Source organism: Candidozyma pseudohaemuli (assembly GCF_003013735.1).
Source record: "Candidozyma pseudohaemuli strain B12108 chromosome Unknown scaffold00001, whole genome shotgun sequence".
NCBI classification, from domain to species: Eukaryota; Fungi; Ascomycota; class Pichiomycetes; order Serinales; family Metschnikowiaceae; genus Candidozyma; species Candidozyma pseudohaemuli.
In genome coordinates, this window is record NW_020194435.1 from 100,971 (window position 1) to 116,703 (window position 15,733).

At 49.6% G+C, this 15,733-nt stretch overlaps 8 protein-coding genes and 2 non-coding genes across 10 annotated transcripts; 8 read left to right on the forward strand and 2 right to left on the reverse strand.

The window, feature by feature from the left end:
* The first annotated feature begins 935 nt into the window (after positions 1-935).
* C7M61_000040 lies at positions 936-1,009 on the forward strand. The gene has a single exon. It is a non-coding gene; the product is annotated as a tRNA-Ile (tRNA).
* Positions 1,010-1,019: 10 nt separating this feature from the next.
* C7M61_000041 lies at positions 1,020-1,092 on the forward strand. Its single transcript has one exon. It is a non-coding gene; the product is annotated as a tRNA-Ala (tRNA).
* A 921-nt stretch (positions 1,093-2,013) lies between these two features.
* SLK19 (Slk19p) lies at positions 2,014-4,848 on the forward strand (the record flags this gene model as incomplete). Its single annotated transcript, XM_024855505.1, has 1 exon — positions 2,014-4,848. One exon carries the CDS (start codon positions 2,014-2,016, stop codon positions 4,846-4,848), a length of 2,835 nt encoding a protein of 944 aa, XP_024715104.1.
* A 201-nt stretch (positions 4,849-5,049) lies between these two features.
* Positions 5,050-6,168, reverse strand: C7M61_000043 (zinc-dependent alcohol dehydrogenase; the record flags this gene model as incomplete). Its single annotated transcript, XM_024855506.1, has 1 exon — positions 5,050-6,168. One exon carries the CDS (start codon positions 6,166-6,168, stop codon positions 5,050-5,052), a length of 1,119 nt encoding a protein of 372 aa, XP_024715105.1.
* Positions 6,169-7,165: 997 nt separating this feature from the next.
* Positions 7,166-7,561, forward strand: C7M61_000044 (uncharacterized protein; the record flags this gene model as incomplete). The annotated part of the gene is made up of 1 exon (XM_024855507.1): positions 7,166-7,561. One exon carries the CDS (start codon positions 7,166-7,168, stop codon positions 7,559-7,561), a length of 396 nt encoding a protein of 131 aa, XP_024715106.1.
* A 660-nt stretch (positions 7,562-8,221) lies between these two features.
* Positions 8,222-9,340, reverse strand: NOP13 (Nop13p; the record flags this gene model as incomplete). Its single annotated transcript, XM_024855508.1, has 1 exon — positions 8,222-9,340. One exon carries the CDS (start codon positions 9,338-9,340, stop codon positions 8,222-8,224), a length of 1,119 nt encoding a protein of 372 aa, XP_024715107.1.
* A 1,286-nt stretch (positions 9,341-10,626) lies between these two features.
* C7M61_000046 (glycerophosphocholine acyltransferase) lies at positions 10,627-12,033 on the forward strand (the record flags this gene model as incomplete). Its single annotated transcript, XM_024855509.1, has 1 exon — positions 10,627-12,033. The coding sequence occupies one exon, from the start codon at positions 10,627-10,629 to the stop codon at positions 12,031-12,033; it is 1,407 nt and encodes a 468-aa protein (XP_024715108.1).
* Positions 12,034-12,149: 116 nt separating this feature from the next.
* C7M61_000047 (mitochondrial 37S ribosomal protein uS5m) lies at positions 12,150-13,112 on the forward strand (the record flags this gene model as incomplete). Its single annotated transcript, XM_024855510.1, has 1 exon — positions 12,150-13,112. One exon carries the CDS (start codon positions 12,150-12,152, stop codon positions 13,110-13,112), a length of 963 nt encoding a protein of 320 aa, XP_024715109.1.
* Positions 13,113-13,762: 650 nt separating this feature from the next.
* DJP1 (Djp1p) lies at positions 13,763-15,184 on the forward strand (the record flags this gene model as incomplete). The annotated part of the gene is made up of 1 exon (XM_024855511.1): positions 13,763-15,184. One exon carries the CDS (start codon positions 13,763-13,765, stop codon positions 15,182-15,184), a length of 1,422 nt encoding a protein of 473 aa, XP_024715110.1.
* Positions 15,185-15,314: 130 nt separating this feature from the next.
* On the forward strand, positions 15,315-15,673 carry C7M61_000049 (uncharacterized protein; the record flags this gene model as incomplete). Its single annotated transcript, XM_024855512.1, has 2 exons — positions 15,315-15,646; positions 15,667-15,673. 2 exons carry the CDS (start codon positions 15,315-15,317, stop codon positions 15,671-15,673), a joined length of 339 nt encoding a protein of 112 aa, XP_024715111.1.
* Positions 15,674-15,733: the final 60 nt, after the last annotated feature.

The following is a 15,733-nucleotide window of genomic DNA, read 5'->3' on the forward strand; positions in this document are numbered from 1 at the left end:
CTCAGGGGCCCAGAAAGCAAAGGTTCGATTTTTGGTCGTTTTGTGACTCTTTTGAAGAATTACGAAGTTAGCATCGTAATTTGGACATTTTGAGGGTGAAGCTCGGCGTTAAGTCCGAGAACCCGGTAGTCTCCGGGTGCGTTTGGGGTATTGTCTGGGGAGGTGCTTTTACGAACGGCTCCCGAAACGGCTTTCTAGCGGTAAAGATGGAACTCAATTGGATCGGTGTTTTGGAATTGCGGCATTGGAATTTATAGGAATTGTGTTTTCGTAAAGACACTCCGTTACTTTGTATTATAGATGAGGTGCATTCCAGAGAGGTGCCGACTGGCGATGGGAATTGACGAGTTTTCAGACTGACAGGGGAAACCGATTTTATAATTTAGATATTCGCTTCTGAAGGCATCCTTGGTAAAGTAAGCGTGGGGTTATCAGTGTAATTGGTGTCAAGTAATGCTAGACCACAGGGATCAACCTCAGTGTCAATTGATAGTAGATCTAGCTTCACTGGATGTCTCATGCCAATCTGAGCTTGCACTTTCTAAATATGTTTCATTCGTAATCCTGGCCGACTTTTGCTCCCTAAGCAAATTGAATCATGGCAAGGCGGAATACACAACGTACAAACGTCCCTGTGAACAGGATAGAGTGTCTTTCATAGTTCAATGACCTGTCTGACATTCAGTATCCATGGCCGAATGTCAAAGCGTCAGATGACAAAAAATGTATCGTGGAAAGCAGCTCTAACTGGTCCATATTCATGTTTTTCCGGATATCTCGGCGAATATGGCCATTCTGGGGCTCAAACTCAGTCAGCAACATCACACATACAAGCGGTATATAATCCGCTCATCAGAATTTGGAAATTTCGCAATTTTGATAGACCCAAACACCTGCGCGACATGGACATCCTGCGTTTTTGAAATACCACAAATGGTCCCTTGGCCCAGTTGGTTAAGGCGTGGTGCTAATAACGCCAAGATCAGCAGTTCGATCCTGCTAGGGACCATTTCTTCCCAGGGCGTGTGGCGTAGTTGGTAGCGCGTTCGCTTAGCATGCGAAAGGTCTCCGGTTCGAATCCGGACTCGTCCATTTTTTTCGAAAACCGCATCCTCCTTGTTATTGTTCAGCGCAATTGACATTCTTCTCTGGTGCTGGATGGAACACGGGTGTGGCTTTGACACCTACAGCGGCCGGTTAAATGCGGGCCTCTTGCATGATCCTCGACCTGGACTAGCATAACATTGCATTTGCATTTTTTGAAATGACCGTTTTTTTAATCAACCGAATTCATGTGAATTGGCCTTGTTTTGTGTCGCTGAATCAGCGTTTGTATTCATACTTTCCGCCCCATTACGTAATACATTCCAGAAGGCTTCCCTCGGTAAACACAATGGATGCGCCTCAGCCTGGAGTTTATCCGTCGAGCACCGAAAGTCTATTTTTGAAAAAGGCTACTGGAGTTGGTAAAAGGGCAAGAAAGGTTCGAAAATACCTTCAGATAAACAATCCATGTAAGTGACTTATTACGCCAAAGTAGGCCTTAGCCACGAGTGCGTCGCACTGATAGCAGATAACCTGTTGAGCATGTACGGCTCGACCGCCTTGGCTTCAAAAATTTTCTTTATTTTTTGGAAATCCCAACTCTCCTTCTTCGCCTCTCATAATTTAAAATTCAATTTCACAAAATTCAGTGTCCCTGGTTGAAGGACCACGGAACAGTGCAGCTTGAAATGTTCCATCCTGCACAGTGCGTGCTGTGGAAGAGACGGCGCATTGCGGTTTCCATAATGGGCGGAAGAAAACATAGAAAGAGAAGTGACTGGGTTGCATACCAGCAATCACCGACCCGCACCATAGTGTCATTGCCCGACTTTGCCCTCGGAAATGTGTAATCTTTGTTAGCGCGGGTCACGTGCGCACCACTTCCGGCCGGTGGGACATACCCCCAATTTTCTTCACCACTTGCTGCCCCAAACCACCATCAATTCTTCCTCCTCAAACACAATTGCCATGTCAGAAGTGGAACTGAAGCAGAGCGAGGATTACGTCATCGGCGGTAAACCGCAGCCCTCCATGTTGAAGAAATTAACTTCCGCTTCCTCCTGGTCATCCCCCTTCAGGAGCTCCGCCAGTAAGAAAAACGTCTACCAGGAATTCAAGGACCTGAACTCCGTTTCCCAGGTCAAGGTGCCCAAGAAGTTTGCCCTGCACCCGACCTTGGACGCCCAGAAGAGAGAGAAGGAGCTTGCCGAGAAGAAGGAGAAGGAGAGATTGAGAAAGGAGAAGAAGGCCAAGGAGGCTGAAGAGAAGAAACAGAAGGAGGAGCAGGCTGCCAAGGAGGCCGAAGATGAGGCTGACGGCGCTGTTGACCTCGAGGAAGCCGAGAAGGAGGAGTTAGCCAACGACCTCAGTGAAGACATTCATGCTGCCGCAGAGGAAGACACCGCTGTGGTTGATGAGGCCAAGATTGAGCCATTAGCTCCAGAGACCTCCAAGAAGGCCACCGAGGCTGAGCCCGAAACCGAGGAGAAGGCTGCCGAGGAGAAAACCGAAAAGACCGAAAAGGAGACCGAAGGTGCCGCTCCTGAGGCTGCTGTGGCTGACGCCAAAATCGAGCCTCTTGCTCCTGAGAGCTCCAACAAGGAGACCACCGCCAAGGACGCTGCTGTCAAGCACAGCGAGGAGGCCAAGGAAAGCGAGGAAGCTGCCGACAAGGAGCATTCTGCTGTCAAGGAGCTCATGGCCGAGGAGCTCGCCGAAGGTACCACCGAAGGAGACGACGATATCGTCGAGAAGGTCAAGGAGAACCCAATTGAGGTTGACGTTCCCAACGGAGCCAAGTACGAGTCTGTCGAGTTGCCCAACCAGGAGGTTTTGGACAAGTTGAAGGACAAGCCTGTGTTGTTGAACAAGTACCAGCAGTTGAATGCGGATGCCATTGGCTCTGTGGCCAAGAGCTTGGACGACCCCAACAAGATTGTCGATTTGGGCAGTGGATTGCGTTTGACTCAGGCCCAATTGTTGGAAATCGCCTCCAAGCGTGTTGCTCCCGTCATTGCCACCATCAACGAGGAGGTCAACAAGTCCAAGAAGGAGGACGACATCAACAAACAGAAGGAGTACGACGGCAAGGTTTCCAAGCACCAGGGCAAGCTTGACAAGGACTTTGGCAAGCATCAGGAGAAGGTGGCCAAGGTGAGAGCCACTTTTGACTCTCAGATTGAGCAGAAGCTCCAGGGATTGGAGAACCAGATCCAGGCTGCTCACACTGAAGCCGAGCGTTTCGAGAAGCAGACCCACGAGGAGATCGAAACCGCAAAGACCGACTTCCAGGAGCGTGAGGAGAAGGCTGTTGAGCAGCACGAAACCGACAAGGAGACCTTGATCAAGAACCACGAGGAATTGACCGAGACCAAGAAGCAGGAGTTGGAGGAGTCCAAGACTAACCAGGAGACTACTGCCAGCGAGATTGAGGAATTGAAGGAAAGAAAGGCCGAGTTGGAGGAGAAGAACCCCGAGTTGGCCAAGAAGCTCGAGGAGTTGACCGAGAAGTTGAACGAGCGTTCCAGCGCTTTGGACGACTTGAGGGAAAAGCACACTGGCCAGCTTGCCATCATTTCCCAGCATGACGACACCAAGGCTGACTTGAACAAGAAGATCGAAGACAGCAACAAGGAGCTCGACGACAAGAGAGCCAGACACGCCACTTTGGCTGGAGAGCTCGGCATCTTGGGCGGTGTTCTTGCTGCCCACACCCTGAAGTTGAACGAGTTGAAGGACGACAAGAAGTCCAGAACCAAGAGACTCGGAGACGCCAAGCAGGAGACCGCCAAGTGGGAGCAGGAGAAGAGAGCCATGGCTGAAAAGACGCACAGAGAGCACGAGCAGCAGCGTTTGGAGGCCAAGGAGGCTGCCGAGACCGAGAGATACAAGAAGGAGCTCGAGGAAGAGAGAATCCGCTTGGAGGAAGAGAAGAAGAAGGCCGACGAGGAGAGAAGAATCCAGCAGGAGAAGCAGGAGGAGGAGCAGCGTCTTCTCAACGAGGAGAAGGAGAAGCTCGAGGAGGAAAGAAAGAGAGTCGAGGAAGAGCAGAGCAACGCCAACGCTAGTGCCGCCGCGGCCGCAGCTGCTAGCGGTAGTGCTGCTGGTCAGGCCACTGCTGCCGGTAACAAGGCTGCTGGTTCCAAAGCTGCTGTCACTTCTGAGAATGCCACTCCCAAGCACGACACTGGCGTGAACTCTTCCATTGTTCCTCAGAACAAGGAAGTCTCCACCAGCGGTCAGCCTCTTCCATCCAAGGAGGAGGAGAAGCCCGAGAAGGAGGAGAAGAAGAGTAAGGGTGGCCTTCTTGCTGGAGGTGCCTTGGGTGCTCTTGGCGGTGGTGCTGCTGGCGCTGCTGTTGGTTCTAGCTCCAAGTCTGACGGCAAGACTTTTGGTAGCTCTGCTCCTAACCTCGGTGGCTCCAAGGAGGCTTCCACCTCCAAGGACGCCGAGGATGCTTCCAGACCTAAGGTCAAGAAGCTGGGCTCGACCAAGAGAAGACTCAAGACGCTTTTTGGTGGAAACAAGGAAGCCGAAACCGGTGAAACCAGCAAAGCCTTGACCGGCGGTGCCTCTGGTGGTGCTGTCACTGGAGAGGCTGCTTCCCAGCAGAACAGCAAGGGTTTCCTTAACCAGGACAGTGGGGCTGACGTTTCGTCTGCTGCCTCGACCGACTTGTACTCTGTCTACGAGGAGGTTTCAGACGAGGAGTTTGAGAGAAACAAGGGCAACCCAAGATACCTTGAGGTTGAGGAGGACGAGGCCTTGAAGTTGCTCCAAAAGAACAAGGAGCTCATACAGTAAGCACTATGACGCTTTGCTATTTTTTCTACCGAATCAGCCATTGCCATGTCCGATGCATTGCCAAAAGTTACGATGGACTGATTTCATTTGTACTGATATAACATGTTTAATTATTACTCACGTCTTTGAATGTAGTACGCCGTGTTTCGTATCTCGTTTATTCGTAAATCCGCCGCTAACGCCAACCACCTCGTCGAGTCCTTATCTCGACGTATCAACAGAATATCTGCCCATGATAATCCCCTTGTCCATTTCTTCAAAAATCCTAGGCAACTCGCTCAAGCCAGCCACCTTGACAGGCAGCTGCACCAACCCTCTGGTGAAAAACTCAACCGCCTCTTGTGTGTCCTTTCTATTTCCCACCACAGAACCGACAATCTTCAAATTTCTGCCCACGGTGGGAAGCACAGGCAAGTCGACGGTGGGTTTTCCGGGGATACCCACCAAAACCACGGTTCCCGTAGGTCTCACGTAAAAGAACGACTGCTGAAGAGCTGCCAGGGACGCAGAAACATTGACCACGCCATGGGCGCCGCCTCCAGTAATGCCAACGACTGTTTTGGGCAAATCAGGCACCGTGGTGAAATCCACCACTTCATGTGCACCCAACGACTTGGCCCATTGAGTCTTATCCTTGCCGCCGTCAATGCCCAAAACCATGAAACCCATGGCCTTGGCGTACTGAACAGCCAAACTGCCCAAGCCTCCGCCTGCGCCTACCACAGCGATCCAATTGCCTGGTCTGGCCTCGGTTCTCTTGAGCGCCTTGTATGCTGTGAGTCCAGCACAGAGAATGGGAGCCACTTCGGCCAAATCCGTGCCTTTTGGGATCTTGGCAGCCTGGATGGCGTCAGCAACAGTATACTGCTGGAAAGTGCCGTCCTGGTGGCATCCTGAAATGACCTGAGAAGGACACACTGGCTCGTGGCCGGAAACACAGTATTCACACAGCTGGCAGGAGGAATTGAGCCATTTCACGCCGGCCAAATCGCCGATCTTCCACCCCTTGACCGCCTCTCCAATGGCCACCACCTCTCCGGCGCCTTCGTGGCCTCCTATCAAGGGCAACTTCACGTCAAACGGCCACTCGCCCTTGTAGAGGTGCAAGTCTGAGTGGCACACACCAGAGTACTTGACGTTGACAAGCAACTCGTTGGGTTTTGGTTTTGGAACCGGCACGTCTCTGTAGAGCAACGGTCCACCGTGTGTTTCGTAGACGACGGCTTTCTGGGACCGAGGAATGGACGTCTTGAAGCGAACGAAGGAATGGCTGCAAACGGGCCCCCTACGGGCCGAAAAGCGTATAGACGAGAGGAGCATCTCAGGCGGTTGAATTTCAAAATTGAGCCCTCAAGTTCCCCGGGAATCCTGCTCTTCTTATAGTGTGGAGGGGCATGCGGGGGTGCTTTAGGATGCGGAATTGCCCATTGAGGAGGTGGGTCCGGTTTGGCGTGATCGGTGCAGTGATGTAAGGGAAGGTTTGATTAGGGCGCGAGATGAGGAATGAATTAGCGAACCACAACTTAGGACATTTCACGTTTGAGGATATTGGTTGATTTGCAGGAAAAGAAGGGAGGACAAATTGATATTCTTACAAATTTTCTGTTACTTTCTGCCACCCCGGGTTTATCTGTTTTTGGGGATTCTGGCTTCTTTGTGTAGTTTCCTTTGTACGGTGCTGCCAGATTCTGCGGCTGTGAATACCCCGGACTTATCATGCGCATCTCGACTATTGGAGGGGCGGGAATAAGCCACTGTGATTGAGAAACTGGCTTTTTCGGGTTTATTCGATTTGTTGGTTTTGTCGTTCTGCAGATTTGGCGCTTTGACAGTTGGCGCTTTGACAATTTGGCGCTTTTGGCAGATTGTTGCTTCTGGTGGATGGTAGATGTTGGTGGCCTGAAAAAGTGTGGTTGAGTGGAAAGTTTAGTTTTCTCGAGATTGCCCGGTAGCATTAGGTCAATGGACGGTCTAAATCTTGATATTCCGATTTGCACTTAACTTCCATCAAACAAAGCGAACGAGGCAGATCCCATGGTTGGCATATGCTCGCATACTTCGATCGGCGTTCACAGTGCAACTACTCACAACTACTTTCTTTATGTCACAACCAGTGCCACAACCAGAAAAAAGGAACAGGCCTCCTTTTATTCGGGCGGGCCTTTTGGTTGGGCTCACTGGCCTCTACTGCTACTTTGAGCTGCCTGAAATGGAACCAGGTCCTGCTCTTCTTGATGACCTCTTCATCAGACGGGGATTGACGTTTATGGTGAGCTTATATCAAAGCTCCCACATACTGCTGTCAGTGGTATTAGCCATGGAAAGCAAACGGAAAGGAGATCGCCTTTACGTGCAACATGTTGTGGATGCTATTGTGAATTTCGTCTATACTTGTACAACCGGCTTCTTGGTCTATGTTTTGTTGTCTAATACCTACAAGTCACGTATGGTAGCACTTCGCGGTGTTGCCATTGCGCCAAAACTGAAATGGGATGTGCTTGAAGTTGTGGCAATCATATCGGCTGCCCTAGGCTTTGAGTACCTTATTATCCGGTTCGCCTTGTGGTTAAAGAGTAGGCAGTCCGACTCTCTGGCGCAAAGCTTACCGGTTGATGGAAGTGAGGAAGAAAAGCGTCTAAGTGAGGAAGAAAAGCGTTCAAGTGAGGAAGAAAAGCGTTCAAGTGAGGCAAAAGAAGCAGATGCCCTATGTTAAGGACCTCGGTTTCATCATATCAGTCATACTTACCGGTCCCGCTGTAGCAACAGCAATTCCTGAACTTCAAAGAACCAGAGCTGTGAAACTCAAGGTCCATCGATAATTATATATATACGGGCTTGAAGGCTTGAGCTGCTGAGTTGGGAGCTGGCTCCTACGACCATATAAAACAGTTGTAAACAAAAGACAATTCAGGCCAACAACATACGTACCCTGGAAATGCAAACGTTTACGTGACTCGCTGCTGGTGCCAAATTCAACGGTCACTTAGATGATCACGTCTTCAATCCGAAGACTCATCGAGGTGTTTTTTATTGCTGCTTTTGTTCATCTCTATTCAAAGTCCAGGCTCGATTTGCAGAGGTCTGGAGAGCCAGTCAAGCCAATTGTCCAGTCAGATTACATAGAGATTTTGGGTGCCGTTTCAGCAGTTGCATGCTTTTACATGGCGGTGAATACTTTATGTATGTGGCTTGCAAACTCTCACAAGTCTCGAGCTGTGAAAAATTTGAGCGTTTGATGAACTTTGTCACCTAATACGAGAACAGCCCAAAGTCCCACTAATACATTCGTTTCCCTGCATTTGTCTATACGTTTTAATCACAACCGTCCTATCCACAGCAATCAATGACACTTTCTTCGTAAACTGCTACCCTCCTAATCGAAGGTGGTCTTCTTGCCCTGAGAAGGAACAATGGCAGCAGAGGCTCTTTGTGCACTTGCAAGAGCCACCGAAGACTTGAGTCTCTTTCCTGGAACTGGCGTATCGTTGAATGTTCTCTTTTTAGGTCTTGGTGCCTCCTCGGTCCTCTCTCTGAATGCTGGTCTTTCTTGTCTCTCCACAGGTGCTGCCTCCTTGATCTCACCTTCCTGAACCTGTTCACGGACTCTGTTTGGCGTTCTCTTCGATCTGTCTTCACCATACTCAAGTCTCAAAGGACGATTTATGAGTTTCTTGGCCAACTTGGATTTGAGAGCCGTGGTGGGGCCTTCCTCGTCTTTGAAGTCAATGAATGCAAAACCCTTGCACTTGCCGGAGTCTTCAAAGGTGGCCATTCTGATCTTCACGATATCGCCGCAGTGTCTGAAATGCTCCTCCAAATCGCTCTCGGCGGTGTCAAACGAAAGGTTACCCACAAAGAGAATTCTCAGAGGTGGGTTCTTGGAAAGCGCCTTCTGGCCATCGCCCTCGGGACGGCCCTCAAACGACGTAGAGTTCTTGATAAGCAAGTTTCTGCCGTTGAGGTTGGCTTCACTAAGCAGCACCACGCTGTCCACATGCTTCTGGCTAGGAAGGTCCACATAGGCGAAACCCTTGATCTTGCCGTTTTTCTTCGGGAGGTTGACCCTCGAGATGTCCTCCTCGGCGATCTTCACCAAGTCGTTTCCGAAAGTCTGGGACTTGCCCACAATGAATCTGACAAGGTCGTCTCTGGTGGTGTCGAAAGAGAGGTTTCCAATCCACACACCAAAGGGCGATTTGCTGGACTTGGGTGTCTCCTCCTCGTCGGCTCTCTTGGGTGTGGGGTGCTTCTTGGCGAGCTTCTCCACGTTCAACTTGCCCTTTTTCAACAATCTCTGCTGTTTCTTGGAAAGTGGCACGCCAGCACTCAAATCGATCTCGAGCTCATCGGAAGCGGCTTTGTCTTCCGGAGCTGGAGAATCGTTTTTGACTTCCTCCTTCTTTGACTCTTCCGCAGCCTCCTCCTTCTTCTCCTTCAACTGCTTCTTCTTCTCCTTCCGCTCTCTCTTTTCCTTCTTGGTCTCCTCAGCCATAGTGTATGCGATGGAGCTTTTTCGCGATGAGCATGGATGTACCCCAGGTCGATGGAGGTGGTGGTGTGAATGATGCATTTAGAGGGAAAGGGGGTGAAGCAGTTTTTGAAATTAATCTTGACATCGCTTTGAAGAGTGAAAGAAAATTGAAGAGGACAAAATTCTACATGGTGGTGTTTTGTTCTGACATGTGCCTACCGTAGTTAAGTGGTGTATGCGGACCCAGGAGTATGCTTCTTCACAATATACTTAATGAAATTCGTTTTCGTTTATATTCACTGGTGTCATAATTTCCATGTTTTACTCATTGGTTTCAAAAATGGACATTGGTGCATCAGGTTATTGGAATCTTAGTGCACAGTTTGCAGCCATTCTGAGCATGCAATGTACCACGACAAATTCCCCAATATGAAGAGCCCAGGATTTCCCAATTCTTTGAAGCAATTTTAAAAATCTGGCTAAATTTGGTTCTCGTTCAAACTGGCTTCCATTTCTTAAATATGCTAAATCTCTACTGTCATTAGGCTGAACTTATTTGACCACTTGACTCCTACTGCCCCACCGGAATACACCGAACTTGCCCCAAACAAAGCAAAGCCACCTTCCAAACCTCCCTTCAATGAATCCACCCTACACTTTCCCAACCTCACAATCTCTCCAAACACTGCCACATCCCCTACATCCCTGACGCCGCAATGTATGCATAATTTCGACCTCCCGAGCAACGAAAAAAAAACGACACCTCTTTCGCCAAACAAAGCCCTCATTATGGAAATCTCGCTGCTTCGCTCCATCTGCAAAGAAAATCACGCTTTAGCGTGACCAGGTTGCCATTGTTCTCCACGTTGTTGTGGTTCGCAATCACCAACCATCTCGGTTCCACTGCTGCAAAACGCAGACCACGCAGCATGGAATGACACAAACCGTGAACCCACTGAAACACGGAGACCTATAAAAACAGAAGAACATAAAAAACGAAAGAGAGTCCACTCAAGGCAAATAAAAACTCAATTTTTTTTAAGAGTACCCAACAAAAAGACACCACCGCTGTTTACCCATCATCTGCACCACAGCTGTCACACCTGTCAAGCGACAATGATACCGTTTGCACCCACACGTGCACACCAACGTGCCACCTCCACACTCAAAACAAATAAAACGACTTCTTTTTCCTTTTTCCTCCTCTAGTGCTTTTTCTTCCCTTTTGCTCAAACTGCCTTCCGAGTCATCCCCCACCTCCTCTTATCTTGCTGACTCGCGCGCAACAACTATCAACTACTTGCGATATGGCTATCCAAAACACAGCAGAGGCATCGGGTGCCGAGCCTTTGTCTGTGGACAACTTGATCAAGAAAAACCAGTTGGACAGTTCTGCTATAGATGACATTGAGGAGGAGGCCGAGCTAGACGACCGGAGTCTGGTGAGCTCAGGCAAGCTAGCACGCCTGGATTCCCTGGTATCCTTCATTGATTTGTCCAAGCTTTTGGTGATGCCGGACTTTGATTTCGGTAATGGCTTCGACCAGGTCAGTGGATCCACCAAAAAGCGTTTCAAGGATATGAAGGACAAGACCAGACAGACCTTCAAGAAGTTTACCCCGGACGGAAAGGGAAACAGGAAGTTCACGTCCCAGGAGTTGGCCAAGTACCAGGAGTCTCTCCATGCCAAATTGACCAAGTTTGACTCCAAGATGCACGAGAGCTTGCAGAGTTCTCTGACGGAAAAGGGCTTCTACGCTGCTGCTGTTGCTTTGGTCGCTGCTGCAGGTTTCATCATTGGCAAGTATCCAAAGTACTTTCCCGTTTTCCACACGGTGCTCTTCTGCTCGCTAATGCCTATTCGTTTCTACACCTACTTCAAGTTGTCGTTCCAGTACTACCTTGCGGACTTGTGCTACTACGTCAACCTCTTGGTGGTGCTATTTATCTGGGTGTTCCCACAAAGCGAATCGCTTTTCATCTCGTGCTTCTCATTGACGTTGGGAACGCTTTGCTTTGCCGTGATCACCTGGCGTAACTCGCTTGTGTTGCACTCGATCGAGAAAACCACAAGCTCTTTTATTCACATCATGCCCCCAATTACCATGTTCGTTCTCGTGCACGAGCTCCCAGAGGCCTACATTGCTGAAAGATACCCTGGCATTGCAAACATCGAAAAATGGAACTTCGCCAACGGCCTTGTCTGGACGTCAATCTACTACACCATTTGGCAGGTGTGCTACCATTATTTCATCACTGTGCGCAAGCGGTCCCAGATCGCCAAGGGTAGAGTTACATCCTTCACGTATCTCAAGCACAAAAACAGCGATAGCCCCTTGGGCCGTTTTGTCAACGGTCTTCCCTACACATGGATGCAAATTGCCGCCTTCACCTTGATCCAGTTCGGGTACCAGATGCTCACCATGCTTCCGTGCCCGATTTGGTTCAAGTACAAGCATGCATGCGGAGGCTTTGTGGCGTTTATTTTCGTCTGGTCGGCCTACAACGGCGCCACTTACTACATTGAGGTCTTTGGCAAGCGGTTCGAGAAGGAAGTGAACCGTCTCAAGTCAGAGATGATGGATTTGCAGCAAAAAGTGGAGCGCCAGGAACTGTTACGACTGACACCACAATTCTCGCCACAGAGTGGTGCCAATCTCTCAAGCACGGAAAACATTGCCGAATTCAGTCTTCTGGACAAGAAGGATAAATAACCATACTTTTAATTTATTTCTTGCAACCTCTGGGCCCTGGGTGTAGGTGCTGTCTGCAGGTCACCTCGACATTTTGTGAGGAACAAAAAATTTCAACTACCATCAAGCTACCATCCATGTTCAGGACGTCTTTCACCCGCCTAGGGCTAGAAAGAGCTCCTATAAGGCTTTTTTCGAGCTCTGTCACGAGTCTCCAAAAAGCCAAATCCAATGAATACCTCACCAAGTTCTACACTCCCGAGATGCTACAGAGTCTCAAAATCACAGAGTCCTTGGTCGATCCACAGACATATATCGAAATGAAAAAGGCCGGAAAGGGTGAACGTTCTAAAGTTGCTCCAGAAGCCAGCAAGACATACACGGAAACCGACCCCAAATTCGATGAGCCCATCATGTATCCAAACCAGGGTGTCGGTATGACTCCGTACGCTAATATTCCTAGAGAAGCCAACCCAGATACCTCCGACTTGAAGTTGCGTTTCCAGGTTGATGAGAAGAAGAAGCTGAGCCCACAGCAGAACTTCCGTGCTGCAAGAATCGAAAAAGTGGCTCTTTTAACCGGCTACAACAAAGACTACATCCGTCGTTTGCATGTTGTCAATGTTCTCATCAAAAGAGTGTCTTTGCAAACGCTGAAGGGTAAGATTCCAAACTTCTACGCCATGACCATTGTCGGTGACAAGAACGGTATGGTGGGTATGGGTGAGGGTAAATCCAGACAAGGTGTGAAGACTGCTTTGGAGAAGGGTTTCTTCAATGCTGTGAAGAACCTCCAGCCTATTGCCCGTTACGAGGACAGAACCATCATTGGTGAGATTGACTACAAGTACCACGCCGTCAGATTATCGTTGAAGTCTGCCCCCGCTGGTTTCGGTCTCAGAGTGAACCCAGTGCTTTTCGAGGTTTGCGAGGCTGCTGGTATCAAGGATCTCAGAGGAAAGATCACCAGATCCAGAAACAGAATGAACACGGTGAAGGGCTTCTTTGAGGCTTTGACCAAGGAGAGACCAATTGAGGAGTTGGCTGCCGGCAGAGGCAAGAAGATTGTCGACTTGAGGAAGGTGTACTACTCGGCATAAGATGGCATATATCAATTCATGTAAATACGAGGTGACAATGTAGGCTGTGGAGGAGATGTGGTCGGGTAAAAAGGTATCTGCATCTGTCGATTAATGGCTGCGAAATGTCCAAAAGGTGTTGAACCCGTTTGACCTACCACAGCCGTTTGTACTATTTTCTCTACTGTGTTACTTTTAGTCGCACCCGTAAAAGCCACTTTTCAGATTCCCATTGTTACACCGCCGTTTGCTCACAGGTTTGCCACACAGAACCACGACCCAACACCCACGTATTATAGACATATCAGGCAAAAAAGTAGACCACTTTAAATTAAAAAATCAACTCTTTCAACCAAAATCTCTTAATCTCCAATTCTCTAAAATCTGATACACGCCACTCCAGCGGTCACGCTGACGATACTGAACATTACCATAATGTGCCCTTGGCATGAGACAAACGGCACCACTCTGATTGGCCTGGTCACACGACCAAAGCGATTTTTCACGATTTCCAATCCGCCAAATTTCCAAAAACAGCCTCTTTTCAAAAAACTCCCGTTTTTCGCCAATCGGCCCTCTACCCTCACGATCTTCGTACTTCAGCATTCACAGGCAGCGATTCGCACCCACATCATCTAGCTCATTGACCACCACATTTTAGAACCCACAATATGGTCGCCGACACAGCGTACTACGACTTGTTAGGGCTTCCACCCTCGGCCACGGCGCTCGATATCAAAAAAGCATACAGAAAAGCGGCGATTCGTTTGCATCCGGACAAGAACCCTGACGACCCCAGCGCAGCAGAACGTTTCCAAGAAGTGGGAGAGGCGTACCAGGTTTTGCTGGACGACAGATTGAGAGAAAAGTATGACAAGTTTGGAAAGCAGGAGCTGATTCCGCTGGAGGGGTTCGAGGACCCGCTGGAGTTCTTCACCATGGTTTTCGGTGGAGAGGCGTTCAAGGACTGGATTGGCGAGTTGAGCTTGTTACAGGAGGTGGAGAAGTCTGCCGAGCTCCATGGATTCACTGAAGAGGAGAAGGAGAAGGAGCAAGCCAAGGAGGCCGACGCCATCTCTGATATCAATGAGAGAACGAACAAGTTGTACCTCGAGCATGAGGACTCGAATTTGACCTTGGAGGAGAGAGAGAAGAAGCACAAGGAGGAGGAAGAGAAACGCCGCAAGGAGGAGCTTGAGAAATTTGAGGAAGAGTGCAACGTCAAGAGGGCAGAGATGAGAGGCGAACTCTCCAAGAAATTGGTCGACAAGCTCTCCTTGTTCACTGAAACAGACATGGCCGATGACGTGGCCGAGTCCTTCAGGCAGAAGCTCAAGTACGAGGCCGAGTCGCTCAAGATGGAGTCGTTTGGCTTGCAGATTTTGCATACCCTTGGGTCGATCTACAAAACCCGGTCCAAGATCTTTTTGAAGAAACAGACGTTTTTGGGCAGCATTGGCGGGCTCTGGTGGTCCGTCAAGGAGAAAGGCAGTGTGGTCAGAGACACTTTCAAGACCGTTTCCACGGCGTTGGAGGCCCAGCTGACTTTTGAGGAATTTGCCAAAATGCAAGAGGACAATGAGTACCATGCTAAGAAGGAGGCCGAGGCCGCAGCCACCACCACCGAGGAGCAGGAGAAGGTCCGCAAGGAGAAGGAGGAGTTGGAGGAAAAGCTCCAGCTGCTTCAGGAGGAGAAGGAGAAGGCCGGCACTGTCACCGAGACCTCTAAGGAGGAGAAGGTTCCTGATAAGCACACCCCAGAGGAAATTGCCGAGATGCAAAACTACCTTGTTGGTAAAGTGTTGGCTTTGGCCTGGGCCGGTTCAAAGCTCGAGATCCAGGGTACTGCCGGTGGTGTGTGTGACAGCATTCTCTATGATGAGGAGGTGCCACTAGAGAAGAGGGTTGCAAGAGCCAAAGCACTTAGAATTGTCGGTGAGGTTTTCAGCGGAATGACCAGGACAGAGCTTGAGGACGAGGAGGCTAGAATGTACGAAGAGATCGTCGCCCAGGCGTCTCAGAAGAGAAAGAAGAAGACGCCTGAGGATGCCAAAGCCGACGCCAAGTCCGAGGCCGAAAACGCCGCCAAATAGAGGAAGAGCTGGGACATTCTATGGTCCGTCTTGATTGTCCACAATTGGCTTTCTGAGGTTTCAATTTGGGTGAGCCACACTTGTGTGGCTCTTTGGGTGCGAAAAACTACTAGTATCACCTTATCACTACATGGAATACTTGACACATTTGAACAAGGACGATCCCGAGGTGGCCACCAGGCCAAAGTACCCCGATTTAACGTGGACGGATCCAGTCACATTCTGGGACTTCCACGTCTACTACGACGAGGCAACTTCAGAAGAGGCACATGCCCTCAAGAACAAGATCTTGGTGGACTTCCCCCAGGAGGCCGCAGAGGGCTCCATTATAGTAAAGCAATTGAAGGTGGAGAAGGCCATAGGGCCCCACTACGACTTGTTTTGGGAGGTGGACGTTGCTCGAGTGGATGTGTTTGGCAAAGTTCTCAGCTGGTTCGTCCAGCACCACGGCTCCTTATCTGTGTTGGTTCATCCACAGACAGGCTTTGATCTTTTGGACCACACACACCACGCCCTCTGGTTGGGGGAGAAGAAACAATTAAAGACATT